Source organism: Labrus bergylta, chromosome 8, assembly GCF_963930695.1.
Source record: "Labrus bergylta chromosome 8, fLabBer1.1, whole genome shotgun sequence".
Taxonomy (NCBI): Eukaryota; Metazoa; Chordata; class Actinopteri; order Labriformes; family Labridae; genus Labrus; species Labrus bergylta.
Window position 1 is genome coordinate 11,119,865 of NC_089202.1, and position 22,332 is coordinate 11,142,196.

Genomic DNA, 22,332 nt, shown 5'->3' on the forward strand with positions numbered 1-22,332 from the left:
GGGTTTTTGTGTGATATTTTTTCTTGAAAAGTTTGCTGAGAAGTCTGTCTGTAAAGGGTAAATTAAACTCAGGCCTATGTTAAAGTGGTGAAGTACCCCTTTGAATTCTAAACATTTGTGAAAGTTAAGATTTTGATTTTTTACTGAAACATTTTAAATACTTCAGGAATCAATTATTAACAAGATAATGTTACTTGTTCCCTCAATCTGAATTTTTCTCATGCCACCATGTTTGTAATTTTTAGTTTGCTTGCATGCTAAAGGCCTTAAATTCTTTGTTATCTCTCACTGAGTTTGAGTCCAGGGTCAACACGACCCACAGATTCCAGTCTGAAACAAGGACTCGACCTCTACTCAAACCCTCCAACAACATTCTTGTAAAAAAAAGCCAAATCTGAGTGAAGAAGAACTCCTGTTTTGATCTGTTCTCTGTTTTGATGATTTCCCCCAGTTTGCACTGTATAGGCCATAGCTTTAACTAGAAGGATTATCCGGCCTTTACCGCTCTGCCTCCAGCTCTTTCCCATCATTTAAAGAAGATATCAGGAGGATCAAAGTTTTTCATTGCTTGCTGTAAATAATAGGGGTCCGGAAACTGTACAGAAATCCCCCTAGAGAGATCAGAGAATAACAAACAAGACAGACATGGCTGCAATACACTCTCTTCCCGAAAGAAAAATAAACAAACAGATCTACAATTTAAACAGTTAAAAAGTCGTGTATAATGTTTGAAATATCTGAAGAAGTTGATATCACATGTTAACGCATTTGCTTTTTAATGATCCAGAACAGCTTAAGTGCCTTAGCAGGAAAATTAATGCGGATCCCTGGATAAGGAGTTTGCTCCGGGAAGAGGAGGGAAAACAGAACTGTTTACCTGATTTTTCCCCAAAACAAACTGACAACAAAAAAATCACTGCATTTAGAAAGTTGGTATTAGAAAACAAAAGATGACAAAGTCCCCACGAGCATCTAACATGAAGTCATTGTGGTTTATCTTTCTTCCCTAAAAAATTGCAACATTTACCACATCCAACTGAGTCAATCTTTTAATTTTCTGTACACTTGGTAAACAAAAGTTTGTATCCATGACGACCTGAAGACAACTTTAAACTGCCAGAGTCTGAACAAGGCTGATCCAGTGACTAACATTTCCTTTGAGTAAACCCTGCAGCTCCATGTCCTCAGTATGTTTAAGTTGTTTTTGCTGACAGTGATAAATCATTCTTATCACTTTAAAGCTACAGTGTTGTTTTGAATCCAGCATTTTTCTTACCATATCAAAACTGCATGTCTCAGTCTTACACAACTGTTTATATTAGCCTACACAAATACCAAATAAAGTAACCACGCCTGCTTCGTGTTACAGCCTCGGCAGTTTATTAGAAGGTTTGCATAGAATTATCTTCAACATAATCAAAGAGGACTACTGTAGCGCAAGGCGTAGTTCTTAATGCTGAAACATCTCAACATTTCCTCTTTGCTTGTGGCATTTAGCCAACATCATGAGAGACAACAAAATATATGCAAGATCATGTGGAAAAAATGAAAAAGAAAAGGTTTCACACAGAGGAAGACAGTTTGACTCAATGTCCTTTTTTCAACACTTACTGCAACATCTTTCCATGAGCTCAAACGATTTAAAAAAAAAAAAAAGCTGTAAGAATGGATTCAAAAACAGGACATCATTTTAAAGATGCTGCTGCTTTGAGGGACTTTCTTAGCTGATTCTTGATAACATGCAGCCGAGGACAAACATTTCTCTATGTGGAAGCAAAGAGGCAGCTTGTCTCTTTTTGTGTAGCACTAAACATGTAATCTACTCATTCACGCCTGTTTGGAAAGTTTGTTTCTGAGGTTACCAAACAGAGAAGAGACATATTTCACTGGCATTCAAAGACACACATATCTCACATATTAACCTTTACATTTAACATTACTGAAATATTATAATACAACACAAATGTTGAACCAAAATGTTGGATTGTTTGAAACAACTGGTTGTCATACTGCACCATCAGTCTCATATTGTACACAACTTTGTATGTATTAAAGACATCCAGGGGTCCTTAAGTGGTTTTCAGGGGGTCCACAAAAATAAATTTGACCTATAATTCCATCCATAAGTAACTGAATGAGAATGAACTGTTCTGTTCATCGTTATCATACACTTTCTGTAACAAAACCCTTATAGGGGAAACAAAAATCTTACTCTGGCTTTGTGATTCAATTTATGCCATTGTGTCATTAATGCATACTTGACATGAAAAGAAGGAACGCAGTGTAAAAGTAATTTCTCTCTGTCATCTATCTTTTGCGGTAGAAAAACTGAGTAGAAGGTTGATCCATTAGTTGGTGTAAAATCTTCACAGAGGAGGATTTAACTTTTTTTTTTAGAAATATGACTTTTTAGGACAGGTTGAGCAACTTAAGTCGTCATAAGCGTACATAATAGAACAAATTGAGAAATGAATTGACCCAGGTAGAGAGGATTGTGTAGTTTCAATAATGTTATGAAACTGGGTCAACATCTTGAACACTATTGCTGAATGAGCTGTGCAAATATGACTAATATTTTGGTTGTTTGATGTTTTTGGCTAATAGAATGTGATGTGTACTGCTTCAGGAGCATTCACCAAGGGGCAACTGCAAACTTTTTTAAGCCACCTTTTAACACCTTTTAATATTCTTTGTATTTTACTTTCAAGGAAGATTTTCTGCTGGACTTTCTGCTAAGAACGACCCGTGTCCTGCAGAAAAACACAGTGTGACACACTAGGTCAGCTGCATTTGGACAGAATCACAATCCTAAGAGAAAATGAATCCCACAACCAATTCACTCAACGAACAACAAAACATGTGTTTTCCTGGAATAAGTAAAATCAGTAAAGCTATATAAAAGTGTTGACATTTATGTTTGACACAATCTATCAAAAAGCAGTTCTGGAGGTCATGTTATACTTAAAACACTATAGTTTCCTGCTTTTCTCATTTTTGTTCATTATTAGAAAAATAGATTCTGTCAGGAAGAAAAGCTGGGATTTCAAATGTTATGTTTGTGTGGTTCTGTGTGTGATGAGTATCCATGGGAATCCTCAGTGAGTGGTCCCCTGCAGCTCAGGCTCAGAGGCAAACAGCTCCTTGTAGAGAGGAGGGAACAGAGAGTGAGCGGTGAGCGGGTAACGCTGACTGAACCAGCGCAGCTTCTCCATGTGCAGGCTGCACAGTGAACGCAACACCGCCATCCTCTGGTGCAGCTGCAGAAGAACACAGACATAGTGAGAAGCATGCATGACAAAGAATTACATGTTTTTAGGTGGACTGAGGAGAGAGTATCTGTTCCATACTGAGAAATGTACCTTGTGCATTAAGTTTTCTTGGTTGTCTCGATGCAGGATGTTTGTGAGTCCCAACTCCACACTTCTCTGCACTCGCTGAACTCTGCTTCTGTCCTCCAGGCATGGACGATCTGCACAGAAAGACAAAATAAAAATTGAATGATAATATTTTTCAAAAGGGGATATTTTAAACTCAAATCAAATCACTGCATGTAGTAGGTTTGAATATTCTGGTTAAATGTGCTACATGTAAATGCTAACTATGATGCTATTTCTAATAACAGCCACTGGGGGCAGTATTGATTGTTGTGTGAGATAATGAATTAATTAAACCACAGGGCAAATGTGATAAAAGATATGCTTACTTGATTGTGTGTCTATGTTTTTTTCAATTGTGAAAGTTAGAGGATGTCTTAGGGGAAGAAAAACTTTTAGGAACTATTTAAGTAAAAATTATTATTTTATTTTTTCTAAAACTGAGATATTCAGCAATGGATGGCTTAATGTGGACAATATGAATCATTTCAAATCATTTTTATTTTTTACACTGACAAGACTTATCCATCAAGAACTATTAATATAAAAATGCTGACTTGGCTAATCCTAAAATAAGCTTCCCAGAGAAAAAAAAAGTTGCTTAATGGACACTATACAACACTATATTTGACACTATACAAATATATTGCCTATCCTGCTGGTAACCAACGGTCACCACTGTTTGTAAGTGTCCTTAAACTTGTTAACTTTTCCAAAACTGAGGAAATGAAAATACAAGGCAGCTGCTGCACAGATGTGTCGATCTTACCTGCATTGATCAGCACCAGAGCACTGAAGAGGGCAATCTGCTGCTCAGTGAGCTTCAGAGCACATATGCCATGAGCAAAATCAAACACAGCTGTGATTAAATCTCCACATTCTGCAAGAAAAGACAACAACAGAGCGTTGATGAAAAATATTTGTACATTTTGTTCATTGCACTCATTTCATTGGTGCCTCATGTGGTAGCTTAGAGTAAAAAAAAAAAAAAAAACTCACCCAAAGATTTGAATATTTCAGCCACAGCAAATTTCCCATCAAAGAAGACTGTGTTGTTTTCCGTGTTAAAGAAACGACTCATCCTGACTAAAACCACCTCCATGGAGCCTGAATGATGAAACAGAGACAGGCCAAATATACATTAAAAACATTATTTGGTGTGAAGGAGATGGTTCTTACTTGTAAGTGTAAGAAAAACTTACCGGTCTTCAGGAGGGCGATCTGGTCGTTCTGGCTCAGGTTACGGAAACCAGGGATGTGTTTTGCAAACTCCACAACATACTGCACGGCATCAGTCAGTCGAATGGCACAGTGCTGCCACATTTCATCCACTGACTGAGAATGTAGAGTGATATTATTTTTACAACACGCTTTATTAACTTGACATTTATGTAAAACAAAAAAAAAGGACTCAATTTTTTTCTCATACAACATCAACATATTCTAAATGTCCCAACTATTGATTCTGCTGCTCTTTCTATACTTAAGCAAACAAAATATCATAATTTACAGACATTCAAATGATGGTATATGGGCTGTTTACAGGAGATCAACAAAGTCATTAACCTTCAACTTAACATCAATTTCCCTAAGATCAAAGAGGAAGGAAGAGGAGGAGGGGGAAATGATTCAACTAGTCTACTCAGTTTTCTGTTTGATGAATCAAAAGTGACCTCTGTATAGAGACACCTGAAATGGCATGTTTTGTCTTGAGGTCACACACGGCAAGAGAGAGTCTGAGAACCAAAAAACAAGTCATTGTGTTTGTGTACTTTGTTCTGGTAGGCTTGAATCTCCTCTCTGCTGAACAGTTTCCATCTGAGGGCCTGCAGCTCCTCCACTCTGTACTTGCTGGTCTCCCTATGGGAACGCATGATACTAGCACACAGCTCATCTGAAAATAAGAAAAAAATACACTTACAGTATATATGAATACTTTACTAAACTTGTTTAAAATTAAACTTAAACTTAACAATGGTACACATAGTTATCCACTGTGCTGTTTGTTTACCTATGTTCCTCAGAGAGTAAGGGTAGAGGCTGTAAGCATCTTCCAGAGGGTTGTAGGGATGAATTGCCATCAGATCATTAGCAGGCTGTCTAGAGTTAAATCCTGAAGTTGGGAATGAGAATATAGTAAGAATAAGATGAGAGGATGAATAGAGATGCGTGCAAACAAGAATGCCTCACCTCTTATGTCAAGGTGTCCGCAGTTGTCCCTCCTCTCCTGAGATCTAGATGTCGGAGAGCTGGAGGAGCCTCGGTAAATCATACCTGTCATCTGCGCCTCACTTGGGGAGCACACAAGGTAAGGGTGAACATCAGTGGTGTAGGACATCAGCTCAGCTTCCCCACTGAATGAGTAGGCCATAGGCTGGAGGAGCTGCTGGGAGCAGTCTTGGCAGCCCTTGGCGGGATAGGTGAGGATGGACTGGGCGTCTCCCTGAAGCTGTTGTTGCTGTTGTTGCTGTTGCTGCTGTCGGTGCCTCTCCACTTCAGCGATCAGAGAGTCCCGTTGGCGTTTGGACATCCGCCCAAACTTCACCGCTGAGGAGGGGGAAGATGAATATGTGAACGTAAACATGCGTTTCAACTGCTGAATTTAGTTTTTCTGTCTGTCTGTGTGGATGTGTTTGTGTCTCACCATCCCTGCTCATGCCCTGTGCCAAACACTTCTGCAGGCGGCAGTGTTGGCAGCGGTTGCGGCTCGCCCGGTCAATCTGACAGTTGCTCTGCCTAGAGCACGAGTATGATACAGTAGGCAGCTGGCTGCGCCTGAAAAACCCCTGAGGAATGAGCACCCACAAATATTATTTTAAAGCAGATACCAATATTTGTATTACTTTTTTTCGACTCCAACAATATGTTAGTGTGTGTGTGTGTGTGTGTGTGTGTGTGTGTGTGTGTGTGTGTGTGTGTGTGTGTGTGTGTGTGTGTGTGTATATATATATATATATATGTGACCTTATATATATATAACTATATGTGGTAAGACAATACTAGCTTATATTTCTTGCTTTCATGATTAAAGAAAAAGTTGAAACTTTTTGGAAAAGCTCTTGTGTGCTTTTTGCTGTGAGCTTGAATGTAGAAAACGGCAAGCTAGCTTAGTTTAGCAAACAGTTTATCTTGCTCTTGCAACCGAGGCAACTCCAAGAGATAACTGACACATAGTCCTTCAAAAATCAACAATTTATCATATTAACACTTCCAGATTCTGTGCAAATACAACAAAAACCTATTATATGTGCATTGGTGAGCTTTAGTACACTATCTGCAGAGCTGAGTTAGCTCAGTCCCTCTGCTAGGCTAGGGTACTTTAGCTTTTCATTACATATAGACAAAAAAATATTAATCTGCTCAACTCACTGCATGAAAGCAAACAATTACGCCACATTGTTAACCGCTTTTTTAATATTTGAGAGTTGTATGTTTTCAGTTTGTCGAGGAACCATGTTTTGGATGCTGTCATCTCACCTTGCAGCCCTCACAAGTGATGACTCCATAATGCACTCCTGAGGACTTATCACCACAGATCTTGCATGGGATAACTTCAATCTGGGCTGAACAAACACAGGAGTAAAAGCTGTTATTTGAATTGTTTGTACTAAAGTAACTTAGTAAGTACTTTTCCACTCAAGTATAGCACAAATATTCTGATCTTGAAAGAAAATGCCAAACAAATGAAACCTATGACATTGTTATGACGACCACATGTAGATTAATCAGTCCACTGTTACCATCAAATAAACTCTTCTATACATTTAGTCATGAACACGTGTATAATTTAAATGAAATTGAACTTTAAAGAAACCCCCATGTTTTGTAATTTAAAATATACATGTTAGCACATTAAGCTTAATCTCTATAGCATATAGTCAGTAACTGTATAGGTATATACGCTGATGATACTGCACAATTTAATTCAAAAACGTAAGTAGCGAGATGATTCCCACAGTGAGAACTTAAGTCTGTTGCTGTAGATCCCCTTCAACATCTATAAGTTACTGTGTGACCAGAGCAAATAAGAGGGATTTTCCTCTAAAACGCATATTGTTTTACTAAAAATGAACAAAATAACATCAAATACAACAATGAGAGTCTTCTGAGAACGTGGAATATTTTCAAATGGAGAAAGGCGGAGGAATGTGAAGGTGTCAACCTCAGAGACCTTTCAAGTGGTTGACTGGCTTCTCTTTCACTTTGACTGTCCCTCTTTCATGTCTTTTCTTTCTCTGTGAATCCTTCTCTGTCTCGCTCATAAAGGACACAACTGCCAGTAATGTACTCTCTCCTTCATCACTGCCAGTAATGGCCATCCCCCTACCAACCTCCCCCCCCAAAGCCCCTGAACTGTGTGAGTTATCACTCTCCCCTTTCTCTCTCTCTCTCTCTCTCTCTCTCTCTCTCTGCATAGGTGTGATTTTTGTGACAGTCAGATGTCATTTGAGTGATTACAGTTGGAAAAATCTCTTTAAAAATCTTGGTGTGAACACATTTGAAATGCAGTTAAAATACTTCCAATAAACCATCAAGAACTTTGCATCAAACCCTGCAAAATTCACATCAATCAACATCAGCGAATAACAACACATCCAGGAAGCAAGAGGCTAGAATGTTGTCATTTTTGTCACGCTAGAAAGTTACGTCTTTTTATCTATTCCTCTCATCTCCTCACCTACCTCAAATGCACCGACAGTGTGATTGTTTTCTGCTAGACAGGCTTGTATATGTATGCGGCTGCTTATATACAGTAGTATTTGTGTTTCCTTGAATAACTGTGTCAGATTTTGTAGCAAGTGTGTGTTAGTGTGTCAGTATGTGCCCTCTTTATTTGGTGCCACAGGGACTATCCAGAGGCTCCAGAAGAGTACCATTAGTAAGAGGTGAAATCTACTTTTTAAATGCAAATGTGGAGTACAAGCAGGTATGAAAATGAATAAATAAGCACTGCAAAACTGAGGTGATTGTTGCTAATTAAGGTCAATGGTTAAATCCGAGATTCCCCAAGAAGTTGTTTCAATTATTCAAAAAGATGCTGACAATGGATAATTTGGTGGAAATCAATATTTTAGAATTTTGTCGAACATTTCTCTGCAAGCTAGATATGGTTGCATGTATGTTAACATTAAGTTACTGAGCTGTGTCTATGGTTGTGTTTCAGACGTGGGGAATATAAGTGGTCTCTGTTTTTCACTATTTCATATGTGACTGTTAATCTCATAAACAGGAAATCCACCATGACCCACAACCTTTCGCTGTTCAAAGACGCACACACTCACATACACACAGGCAGCAATCATGAATACTACTTCTTGAATAGTAATTCTCCATTCAATTAGACGTCTGATATTTCTCAATATCATTATAGGATAGTTCTTAAACCAGTAACTCTTCAATGTACAATAAATTAAGACTCAAAAACAAACAAACACAGAACACCTGCAAAATACACATATTTCATGGTCATGGAGTATGAAGAAACAAGTTTCATGGCAATCGATTTAACAGCACATACTGTATATTCCCTGAAAATCTGCAATCACCTACTGTACTTCCTTTAGCTTTTTTCGTGTCACAATGTTATCTAAAGCCGCAGAGTGACACCTATCAAAACCAGCATCTCCTGGTATGTGGGCACATGAGACAGACAGAAAGGTGAAAATACTGAAAAAAAAATGATTCTATTTGTGTCTTTCTCGTGATAGAGTTATGTCTTTACATTGACATTATTTCAAAGTGCAGTGTTCTCGTGTTTACACAGATGGTGTATTCATAAATCAGAAACAGGTCTGTACGTTGATTCTGCTCAGATCTCTATCATGGCTACTGTATGTAGACAAAGGGAGGACACTTGATGTGAAAAAATACAGCAGAATGGCCACATTCCATGAATAAAATGTACACGTATGTTTTCCTTTTGAAGACTTTGAAGTCTAATGAGGGGAACCCGCTGACAGATACAGATTTTTTTGCAACTGACAGTCGAGTGATGCACTATTGGATGCACATACTTCTGAAGTTTGTGATAATGCACTACATATGTGCAAATAGACATTAAAAAGTAAAAGAAAAGGAAGAAGAAAAAAAAAGCACTCAAATGATAAGTTTGTGGTTGGAAATTCATTCGATCTTCACCGTGTTCAAATAGAAGTCACAAAAATGAGACACAGCCAAGATACAATACTGATGAGAAATAAAACTTGTTGGACAAAAACATGAAGGTTTAAAAATATTTGTCCCTCTTTCTTTATCAATGCATTAAAAATGTATATTAATTGTAGATGTGATGTGTATATCATTAAAATTGTACACTGAAATACACACTCACCCAAGTGTGTGTGTGTGTGTGTGTGTGTGTGTGTGTGTGTGTGTGTGTGTGTGTGTGTGTGTGTGTGTGTGTGTGTGTGTGTGTGTGTAGTCTAGGACAGCACTGCAATAACTTGTGTCTTGGAGTGCCGTCCTTGAGTATGTTTGATACATCATTAAAATTAAAATTCCTTTGCTACATGTATTGTCTAACCAAAATGTACTATAAAGAAACCCACAACGTTTGATGTTTCCACTGAAGTTCAGCAACACAATAAAAAAAATGTATAAACACAATACACAAAGATTTACAAACTTCATGTTTATACTGACAAAATATCACTTCCAACTAATCTACTCTGAAAATTGTTGCTCTGTGTGCCAGATGAGGTATAAAAGGTGTTTGAGTAGAGTGGATGTGCAGTGATGGAAATGTTCTATTTTTTTTTTTCTGTCAGAAAAACAGAGTACCACCTCCCACACTTCCGCACACTAAGTGTACAATGATGCTTCTACACCGACAAACTTCTGATCAAAGGTTATCAATGACTTACATTCTGCTACTGAATAAGCGTAATTGTGATATCAGTGGTAGCTTGTGAGTAAAATTACGAGAACATTTACACTTTGACATTGATTTTATGACATCCAACGCTGAAAGCTGGACATTAAAAAAGAGCCATAATAGCAAATGATCTATTTGGACTTCCTAACAAGTCATATTTTAATGTCGGGCACTAAAGGATGAAACAATAATCATTTGTCATTGTGTGTGTGTGTGTGTGTGTGTGTGTGTGTGTGTGTGTGTGTATGTATGTGTGTGTGTGTGTGTGTGTGTGTATGTCAGTGTGTGTGTGTGTGTGTGTGTGTGTGTGTGTGTGTGTGTGTGTGTGTGTGTGTGTGTGTGTGTGGGAGGATTAAGGGGGTCTAGGTGAGGTGATGGTACAGATTGCCACTCTCAACACAACATTCTGTCTAAAATAACATTGTCAGCAGTCTGATCGCTCACTGTAAATGGACAACAAAAAACCTCAACTTTCCTCTGACGGAAGCTTACCCTTAGTACACACGCAAGCAACAGTGCAATCAAGGGTGTGTACACATCACACACACACATCACACACACACACACACACATCACACACACACACACACACACACACACACACACACACACACACACACACACACACACACACACACACACACACACACACACACACACACACACACACACACACACACACACACACACACACAGAAACATACTGTTGATCCCTCACAAACACAGGGACTATAATTCAGGCACAAGACATCAAATTACATCTAATCAATACCACTACAGTTTTCTGTAATTCATATAAATTCAACTTTAAGGTTTAGAGTATCATCGTTTTTATTTGAAGGGATCCCACTAAAATGGTTACATTTTGTTTCTATAGCAAGAACTTTGGAGTTTAGTAAATGAAGTTGTGTTGCATAATAATAATATGTGAACATATTTCCTCATGAATTTGCATTTGAGAATTTAATAGATAAAAAAATGTGATATCAAATTCAAGCTTTAGATTAATCAGTCTCGCTGCTTAGAAAGGTATTTGTCAGAAATGTACAATTACTTGAACCTTATTTGAACAGAATTTTAAATGCTGGAAGTGTTCATTTGATATGCAGGTACCGTGATTGATAACTGCTAAAATGATACATGTAATATGTATCTAAAAAAACAGGAAGAAAATAAACAAGAAAAGAAGCCAAGAGATTTAAATAAATGACTTTGTGTTGGGCTAAGTTTAAAGTTTTTGCCAATAAGAAGAAACAATAGTTAAACAAAAACTACAAATTTAACTATAAATCCCTTTGTGTTGAATTCCTACGTTAACATTTATGGTTGTATCTGTTAAAATGCAGACTACATGTGTGAAATATCCGTCCTGGTTGGTACATAAATGTGAAAACTCCTCCACACCTACTGTAGGTTTTACTCATTCATTGACAACAACTGAGCGAGAAAAGAACCAGCATCATTGTATCTTATGAAAACAAGTAAAAATCAAAGCTGATCCCAAGACAAATTAACAAATTTTACTTTTAAGCGCAGCTTGAACTTTGAGTGTGTTAATAAAAGATGATATTTGACTAAAGCAAAGGGTAGGAATCAGCTCAACTGTATTTCATTACCCTTGTGTCTCGAGGGGAATGTGTCACCTGCGATTTTGATGTGAGCTTGGATATAAAGACAACCGCGCTGACACTTCGGAATTGCTGTGCAGGTTTCTGCACCCAAAAGGAACAAGGAAATCCTTTCTGACAAAGAAACTGTATATGAATCTACTCAGGAATCCCCCGAACACAACAACAAAGCTGTATCAAGTGACTGTTCTGACATTATCAAACACAATGGTTGTGTAGCATCCGAGAAATTATTATTTCTGTCTTCGAATGAAGACACAAAAATGATGACGATGAATACTTAGCAATACTCAGACACCCTTTCATGTGCACACTATCAACACACAGCTGCAGGAGTAAGATAGACTAGATCTCAGCGCCATCAAACAGGCAGCTGTGCATCTTTGTATGTTTGCGTGTGTGTGTGTGTGTGTGTGTGTGTGTGTGTGTGTGTGTTTTCCACATTGCAGCAGAGATAAATAATGTTCGCAGCTTGCAAAGAAAAGATTCTTTACTTCTCGCCACGTCTCTTTTTCTTTTCTCTTTCTAAGTTTTTCTCTTGTAAATTGAAAGTACTTAGTGTAAAAAAAACCAACAATCCAAAATTGAATGATTTCAATCTCTACATTTTCACAATATTATCAGTGTTTCCTCTTCATCTACAGTACTCTATTTGTGGGTTGAGTTAGTCCATTCAAACTGATGCAGTGTGGTTGTGATGTATCCTGTTTCTCTCTCTTTCACTTTTAGGTTGGTTAAAATAAGGTGGAGGTGCATTTGCAAAAGAGTTTGAAACATCTTAACCGCCACATTATGACCAGACCCCTGAAATGGTTATTTTTTGTTCATCAAATTACCCCTTTAAAGAACTTTGATTAGTGGAAACTAATGGTGTTTTTACAAATGAACTCATATCAACTCGGCTTCTAAAAAGTATACATGTATTTTCAATGTGTCGCACTCTGATTCTCATAATCCAGAAGCAGCTCTGCTTCTTTCAATCGGTGCTCTATACTGTATGTGCCAGGGGGAAGAGAGAGGGAAGAAATATCAGAGACATGATTCAAATCTTAGATCCATCAAAGAAAAGCTCAGAAGTGAGTCATTTCACCAAGCCGTAAAACTGAAACACAAACCGATGTGAACGTATCCAACAGTCAGCCAATCGAAAACAGTGGGGTCATACGCTTTGGTTTCAAAACAAGATTGTAAACTACATGTAAACACAAAAATTTGGCATTTTTTTGGAGAGCACTTACGACAAAATATCTTTGGCTGAATAAAGCCTTAATATTAAATCACAAAAGTTGTCACACAGAGGTGTACATTAGGATATTTGGAGATGTCACAGCGCCTGATAACGCTGATGTGTTTAAAGCCATAGGTTTGTAAGCATGCACTAACACACATGTATTTCAAAGCTTGATGAGAGCTAAAAGAAGATGCAAAAATAAAAACTATAAAAAGCATTAATAGATACAACCATATAGAAACAATATGCATCATTAAACACATTGTGTCTCAGTCTTTGATTGAATCAGAGCAGATTGGACAGACACTTTGACTGAGTAATATGTTATTGATCTAATAGTTTTGATTGATAAGCCCGCACACACACACACACACACACACACACACACACACACACACACACACACACACACACACACACACACACGCGGAAGAACTTCATCCCTACCTCGCATCATCCTCACTCCTCCACTTGTCTCAGACGTTTGTCACACTTTCACAAACTGACTTTGTTCTCTCACTTTTATCTAACAACTGTCAGTCCCTCTTTTCTATTCTTTCGCTCTTCTTTTTTCCCCTCCGTCCTTTGGTGTGCCGTGACAGGTGCTCTGTGCAGAGTTAGCACACACATTAAGACTTTTGAGTGACAGTCACCGCCTCACCTTCCTTGTTAGCGTGTGTGCTTGAGAAAAAGGAAAAAAGAGAGAGAGAGAGAGAGACAAATAAAAGGGAGGGGACTGTCCCCTGCTCTTTGCTAAGGTACTTTTTCCTCAGACCTTTGTCAACCCCCTCACTGTGAATGAAGAGTAAAAAAAACAACAAAGCTTTTTAATTGTGGGGCACATGAGACGTTCCCTGAGAATCTAAATCACACTATGTTTAACAAGAATAATTCAACAACGCAGTAACATCAGCCTCCAGTTAAGTATTGAAAACTTTTACTTGACTAAAATAAGACAGCATTTTGTTATTCTAAAAAACTCTTGAATTCATAATCTAACTCAAGACGGTAAGCAAATGTTTTGCCAGTAAACTGTAGTGTTTACAGTGTTTTATAATATAGCTGGAATATCATTGCTATGCATTAAAATAGAAGCAAAACTTGAACATTTTGCTTCTTTTGTATAAAACCTTGATCTTCAAAGTAGCTTTAATTGAAAGAGTCTGAAGAAGCTGTAAATTGAAATACTACAAATTCTTCTTGAGAAGAATTCTCACCTATCACCCCGTCTGTCATTTCTCTATCTTAATCTCCTGACTTGTTCAGCCAACATCAAAAGACCCCCAAGGTTTTCCATCACCTCTGCCCTCTCACTGAGAGCCTTCAAAACTAAATCCAAATTGATTTGTTCACTCTGTAGGTGGATCAATCACGTTGGACACGTATTTGCACCGATAGTCTCAAGCAGCAATCAGATAATGATTGTTATTTATGCTTAAGAATTATGTTAATATTTTAGTGCATGAAGGATTGTGGTGTTCTACACTCTAGATCACACTTGTTAACAAACCAGGTGTGTTACAGTTGTGGCAGAAAGTGTTAAACCAAGAAGTTAAAATAAGACTTGATGTTATCACCGTCATCTGCATTCAGATGCCAAAGAGCCAAAGCCAGAGTGGTTTTTTTTTAAAACCTTGTGTGCATGCAAAGTATATGACGTGTTAGTGTGTGTGTGTGTGTGTGTGTGTCTGTGTGTGCGGGGCAGCGCAGGTGCAACACTTTGCCGCTAATGGCCCGACTACACTGTGTGTTTTTTTCGGCACAGGTGCACTCTAGTATGTTCACAAACTATGAAGTAAACCACATTGCATGCACAAATATCTAGCACAAACACAAGCAAGCATCACCACACACACACACACACACACACACACACACACACACACACACACACACACGCACGCACACGCACACGCACACGCACACGCACACGCACACGCACACACACACGAGCGCACACGCACACACACACGAGCGCACACACACACGAGCGCACACACACACACATGAGCGCACACACACACACACGAGCGCACACACACACACACGAGTGCACACACACACACACACACACGAGCGCGCACACACACACACACACACACACACACACACACACACACACACACACACACACACACACACACACACACACACACACACACACACACACATCAGCAAACACACAAAATTACAGCTTGTTGTATTAAACTTACTTAAATGAGTCTTCTTGGACACGGCTCCTCCTGAGGAAGACACAAAGTAGTAAGTGAACGAAAAATACTCAACACACCCAGTTTTTCTATACAGCGTTCAGTTGAGTATTTCAGAAACAGATTGAGAAACATGGGGTGTACCCCCTTTAATAAACCCAGTCAAACCCACACACTGGCTTCAGAACTTGATTACAACTTTTTCGTAGTGTAAGTGTTAGAGCCTTGTCGTTGTTTTGTCGTCCTGACAGGGTTAGCAAATATGAAGCAGAGTAGGATTTTCTGGCACAACTTCATCGACTATCAAGGTGCATGGAGAGTGAAAGAGGTCAAAAAGCTCCAACAACACTTGTAGTATGAAGATCAACTTTATTAACAAATTAGACCGACGCGTTTGGGCTTCAGGCCTTCATCAGGGTTAGCAAATAAGATAAGATAAGATAAGATAATTCTTTATTTATCCCACAACGGGGAAATTTACAGTGTTACAGCAGCAAAGAGCAAAGATTGCAAACAGAAAGTGAACACAGTACAATTTAAATAAAAAAATAAAAAATTAAGAATGTACAAAAAAATAGATAGATACTAAAAATAGATTTAAAAAAAAAGAAAAAGAAAAAATAGATCAGCTGAGCTGCAGTTTTGACAAAAATGTAGTCCGAAGACAGTGCACATAAAGTATAACACGTTATTGCACAAAGTGGATTTGGTAAAAATAATATTATTGCACAATGTCAGAGTGAATTGTCCAGTTGTATGTGTTTTGTAATCTACTGGGAGCAGTCTGGTTAAACAGTCTGACTGCAGCAGGAAGGAAGGACCTGCGGTATCTCTCCTTCGACACCGTGGTAAAAAGAATTCTAAAAGTTTTAACAACAAAATTAAAGAACGTTTTTTTATTAAAGCTTTGTCCTGTTTTTTAATTGTTCTAACCTACTTTTCACAAGAATATATGAATCTAATGGCCCTTTTTACAGTATACAACAGACGAAAGGACATGAAAGTAATTCTTAAATGACCTTGAGCAAAACACCAAGCCCCCACTAACTCTGGTGCGCTCCCTACGTAGCATTGTGTAGCAGCCCCACTCTGACATCTCTCCTCTAATGGATGTCCGAAAGTCCTGTCTGTGAATGTCTGTATTTCGGGCTTATGTGTGTGAGAAGCATGTCTCTCAATAACAGAGTGTAAAGCAGAATATCCCTCAGGGATTAATCAAGTATGTAAAATAAAAATAAAAATTTAAAAATATTGAGTGCAGAGGGCAATCTTTAAGAATCGTTTAAGTACTGTAGGCCTATGTTCTTGTTATAATCTGCTAGAAAAACAAGAACACTTCCACATCTGCAACCTGCAGGTGAAGACCCGCTATAATGGTAGAAAATCTTAATGATATTTAAAGTGCTGGTGGTTTAAAAAAGGTGAAATCCTGAATTGAAAAATACATGGTCAGCATGTTCCCCTTGGATACAATATAACTAGCATTTAAGGTGATAAACTAAACCTGGGTTCAAGCAAAACTGTGTGGAATATAGTGATAAACTCCTTACTGTGGTAGTTAAGTGTAGCGCGTTCAGTGTAGTCATCTGTTTCTCTTTAGTGTTTTTCCGATGTACAAAAGGCACACAAACATAGGAGACAACCTAATGATAGCAGAGATATTAAATTGAAGGATTCTTCTTCACATTTGTGTTTGAGTATATTTAGTTTTATGTGACTTCTCAGCCCACCCCCCCCACCCCCCCCCCCCCCCCCCACCCCCACACACACACACACACACACACACACACACACACACACACACACATATAGATTAAGGTAGAGGAAGGTGGGTGTCTGTGAAGCAATAGGTCCTCGTTTTGTCTGCTTCTTTGACCACAATTGTGAGAAAGTCTAAGCTGCAGTATGTGTGGGTAAATGCGTGAAGGGTTTGAACCAAGGTGTTTATTTCTGGAGTGTGTGTGTGTGTGTGTGTGTGTGTGTGTGTGTGTGTGTTTGAGACAGAGAGGTTTAAAGGTAGGGGAGATAAGAATCAATGGAAGACGTAGTGCTAGCCGGTCTTTGTCTGGCGCCATATCGGGGCCCTCTGTGGTTTCCACTGTTTTCCTCCCATCATCAAATCAGTTTTGCTTCATAAGCAGAAAGCAAGTAATGAAAGCAGCGCATTGCACGCACACACGGAAAACGTAAAGAAATTTCAACACTCGCTGAGCAGATGTTTTAAAGTGATGCAAAACAAGGACTATTAAGCCAATTGAATGGGTCAAACCATCAGTAAAAGGACTGAATTCATTTTTGACCCAGCCAGGAGAGTGAAGACTTTTTATCCCTTAAGCACTTAACCATCTTTAATTAGTCTGTTAAATTAAAGTATAGCAGATAAAATATTTAGTGATCACATGTAAAATTGTATTTTTATATTAATAACCAAATAACTGCCAACTTCCAGTCTCAAAAGGCTAAAGGAGTTCATTTTCTTCAGTGTCTCACACTTCACACAGCCAGATTACATAATTAAAAGTCACCAATTATTCCAGGGCTAAGCCAGAGTTACATCAGAGATGTGGTCAAATTGATTTTATTTCATTTAAAGAAATCTCCATTTCCAAGAACGGAATAAACTAATGTAACCCACAGCTGTTTCTGCATAAACTTAATGTGTCACAGCATGTATACACTCAATTATCCACACACAAACACAAGCTTTACTATGATCACAGTGTCTCAATCAACACCACTCATCAGTCAATATCTCACTTACGTCTCTACACGCTGATATCTAAGCTCTCTTCTGAAGTGACAGTTGCTGCATTACATAACAACAGTGGAGACCACTGAGCACAGAGAGCAGGCTAACAACAGTGCATTAATAAAAAACAATACAGCACAGAGACAGAGAGAGAGAGAGAGAGAGAGAGAGAGAGAGAGAGAGAGAGAGAGAGAGAGAGAAATAGGGCAATATATATAAAATGTAAAATAGTCAACTGTACTTAAAAGCTGGAAAAGTAACTTGTTTATCTTCTGCATACTCTTTAACCTTCATGCTAACAAAACGTGATGCAGAGGTTAAAAGAAAAAGTCCAGAAAGCAAAGAGTTTCTTTCTGGTGGTGGGACAAAAAACAATAAGAACAACATAATATTGACATAAACTTGATAATCAAAACTAAAAAGCAACATATGTCTTACTTCAGTTTAAAGGAGGCCTGGTCAGGCAGATTTGGATGTTAGTGAAGGCTGATGCATGTTGTTGATTATAAATGCAATTAGAATTCAATCTTTTGTGCTAATACAGCTCTCTAATGATCTTTGATTCAATGCTGCTTCACACCTATCATTGAAATCATTTCAAGCAAAAACATATTTTGAAATTTAGTCTTTTTTTTAAAATTGCTCTAAAATAATAAAACAACAATTTAAAAAAACAAGTGTCACAAAATATTGTCACAGCAAAAAATCAAGATCCAAACATTTAAGATGATTGAAAATTACATTTTGGAGACAGTTGCTGCTTTTATCTTTTTAAATGCTAATCATTTCTAGTTCCTTTATCCTACGTGACACTGAAATCTTAAGGTTGTTGAAATTGTAAGGTTGTTTTTCCACAACCTGAAGATTTCAGTGTCATCTTAGTCTTTGTGACATCTAATAGAAGAAAGTATTAACATATTCATAAACAATGATCATTAGTTTCTTGAGGCCCTTGGCTTCAGAATAAAATAAAGCATATACGGAACATGACCGGGCCCAAGATAAATCTCTGAGGAACACCACGGACAGATTGTATCCATAATAAACAGGGGTCTATTTGATTTGTTCAAGCACGATGAAAAACAATGTGAAGCAGTGCCAGAGAGACAAACACAGGTCTTGAGAAAAAACACCCACAACAGCCACTAAAACCAAGACACTCGTCGCCTTAAGAAGGGCCATCTCAGCAGTATGAGAAACTGCACAACCACACTGAAACTTCACTTTAACCAGACTGAAAAACCTTTACAGCAGTTCCAGTAGCTGATAAGCGAGGTCACATTTTTTTTTAACAAATCCTTTAACCCATAAATACCTATTCCCCCACCACTTGCTTTTAAGTTTTTCCTTTCTGGTAACACTGTCACGTACAATATGTTGCTTTCATGTTGTTCCAGCTTCAGCTGTTTTGTGCAACTTCCTTGAAAAATTCTATCTTTTCAAAGTTTTAGTGGCCGTATCTGTGTACCAGTGAGACTATTGAAACTCAGACAATATATTTGATATTAAAGGACTTTCCTGCCTTTTACCTTGGTTCCTCTTGATTACATTTTAATTCAAATTGTTTAATCCACGACCAACTGAAAGTAAACATGATTAAAACAATTAATCATGTTTTTTTACATTGTTACATTGAGACTTAATGATGTGTCTTCTTGGCTTGTCACTTTTTTAAATCTTCCCTTGTAGTGATAACATAGCCCTAGTATTAACATCACCTCATTAATGGCAATAAAAATGTATTTGACTAAAAAAAGTTTCTTTTTTAAATGTAAAGAAAATCCCCACTGCAAATGGTGCAAGTGTCATATAACTCAACTCGGAATTCAAACCTTTAGCAAAAATAACCTCATTAAACACATCCCTTGATATCATCAGTGTTTATGAACTTGAGTGAGATTTAATATACAGGATTTTTACCTTGAATTTAGCGTTATTCAACTGTAAAACTACGACATTGCAGTTCTTACAGTAATTTGGATACAGGGATGATTACCTCCTCAATTAAACTTTTCAGATTTGCTACCACACAACAGCATAAAGGCGTCTTTGAACGACTTGTGTGTACATGTTTTTGTACCTGACACTTATCTGGCTTAAAGAGAATATAACATTTGCTCAACTTTACATTTGAAATGCAGCACTTGTTACTAAGTATTCTTGAAATGCTTTCTCTCCCTCTCTGCACACCTTCTATTAAACTGACCCATGAGTTGAAAGAAATGTGTTGGGAAAATATTGTCATCCATGATGTAGCAGTGCAGGTAAACCTGTATAAAGCGCTGTCATGCTTTGAGGGGAATGGTGTACAGTGGGTTTCTGTGGCACAAGGACAAGATGTCTTATCCTTAGTGACTGCCAACATTTAGATTTTAGCAGCCGAGAGGCTTTGAATAGACATGCATTGACCAAAAAAAGAAGCAAAAATAAGATCTAATCCCCAAGGATTACTCCGGCTTAATGTTATTCTTACCCACTCACAGCACTTTAACCACACCCCAGAGAGAGGGATGAGGAGGGTTACTGGGGTAATGATGAATGAGAGAGGAAAGAAAGAGGATAAAAGTGATTGCGATGAGAAACACAGAGAAACAGAGTGATTCCCAACAGATCGCAGGTGTACAGTGAGGTAAAGAACCAAAAGGAGGAGACAGGTGGAGTGGGCAACAGAATGGCATGCTGGGAGACAGGAGGGACAAAATAACACTGAAGAACAGAAATGTCAATCTGAAAGTGTGCTTTTACTATTTACACAATACCTGATTTAACCATAAAGTCACCTGCAGTATGACACTACGGTGATGGATCGTCTTACCTGTTTTGATGGGGGTGTGAGATTGAAGCACGTGGAGCTCCTCATATTCCATAACTCTCCTGTCAGAACACTGGATGGCCCGCGCGCGCGCGCGCGTGACACACACACACACACACACACACACACACACACACACACACACACACACACACACACACACACACACACACACACACGAAAACCAAGAAACCAACTAAGTCAGATGATTTATTTTGAACTCCACCTGCCACCATTTAACACGGAGGATATTTCATATTCTCCTACCTGTTGTTGTTGTTGTTGTTGTTGTTGTTGTTGTTGCTGCTGTTTCTTTTTTTTCTAGCGCCCGGGTCGGCGCAGGCATTTAAAAACATGCACTGCCATATCGGCCCCTCTCTTCCTTACAGCGGCTCCCCAACGTCAGGCTTCATCTTCTTATTGTTCAAGAGTGTAATCCCTCTTCTTGTGTGGTTGTTTTGAAATAATTTAATTCCCCCCGAGGCAGCAGTCGAAGAGAGGAGAGAGTGCAGCTGGACCGGCAGTGTGCCCCGGTCTCCCCCCCCCCTCCTCCCGCTCTCTGTGAGCCCTGACCGTCCCAGGCTGGAGTTATGTCACCGACTGTTACGTAATAGCAACGGATCGGGTTTTGCTTTGTAGTGCTCAGTTGAGAAATATAATCCCATGTTGCTGCCACAGATTTCCGCCACTAGAAGAGCAACTACAATCCGTAGAGCTGACATTAAAGTCCAGAGCAGGCCTGACCTTTGACTTCAATCCCTAATTAATGGAATACTTAATAAGTGGGGTTTGTTAGAACAACCTGGAGGGCTCTGCACATGCCGCACACGCTGGGAGAAGCTACAGGCCTAACGAGGGCTTTGACCACAGTGAAGTAGACTACTTTAGCTACTTACAACTCACCTCTGGGCACGTGCTGGTGCCTTATGTACAGATGTATGAAGGCTGCAGTCCTTTTTTGCACTGGTCGCAGGTTCGACTCCTGCTACTGTCTCTCCCCACACTCTCTCTCCCACCATTTGCTGTGTCTCTCAAGCTTACTGCAATTCTACAATTCTACAATTCACTTAGCAGACCTTTCATCCAAAGCGACATTGGCATTGCACAACATTGACGGCAGTTCTTGAGAGCTCTAATCAGTATAGAAACCATCTTAAAAGTCGTCGTTATCAAACAAAAAACATCACAACCATCATCATCATCATCAATAATATGGAGACCATCATCATAGAGTTAGTAGGTATTCATGAAAGAGCTGGGTCTTTAGCTTTTTCTTAAAGATGCAGAGACTTAGGACCCTGTTGTGAAGGCTTTCACATCAAATAAAGGCTAAAAACCTGCTTATTTTGTCTGAGCAACAGGCAAAACAATAAAATGTCATAATGAATGCATCCATTTTCTGTCAAATGACCCTTATTAACACAGCAAATAAGGCTTATTCTATTCAGAGATTG

At 38.5% G+C, this 22,332-nt stretch overlaps 1 protein-coding gene across 3 annotated transcripts; it reads right to left on the reverse strand.

Annotated features, from left to right (window-relative positions):
• Window positions 1–1,036: 1,036 nt before the first annotated feature.
• On the reverse strand, window positions 1,037–21,424 carry rorc (RAR-related orphan receptor C). 3 transcript variants are annotated; one of them, XM_020641925.3, is made up of 13 exons: window positions 21,146–21,424; window positions 20,882–20,951; window positions 15,321–15,350; window positions 6,852–6,937; window positions 6,019–6,160; window positions 5,565–5,921; window positions 5,386–5,487; window positions 5,147–5,268; window positions 4,577–4,709; window positions 4,374–4,481; window positions 4,144–4,254; window positions 3,360–3,469; window positions 1,037–3,257 (listed from the first exon to the last, which is right to left on the reverse strand). In XM_020641925.3, exons 2-13 carry the CDS (start codon window positions 20,931–20,933, stop codon window positions 3,096–3,098), a joined length of 1,515 nt encoding a protein of 504 aa, XP_020497581.1. In that variant the 5' UTR covers window positions 20,934–20,951; window positions 21,146–21,424; the 3' UTR covers window positions 1,037–3,095. The 3 variants fall into 3 exon arrangements, with proteins under 3 accessions (XP_020497581.1, XP_065813926.1, XP_020497582.1); XM_065957854.1 differs by lacking the exon at window positions 15,321–15,350; XM_020641926.3 differs by lacking the exons at window positions 15,321–15,350; window positions 20,882–20,951; window positions 21,146–21,424 and adding an exon at window positions 13,555–13,870.
• Window positions 21,425–22,332: the final 908 nt, after the last annotated feature.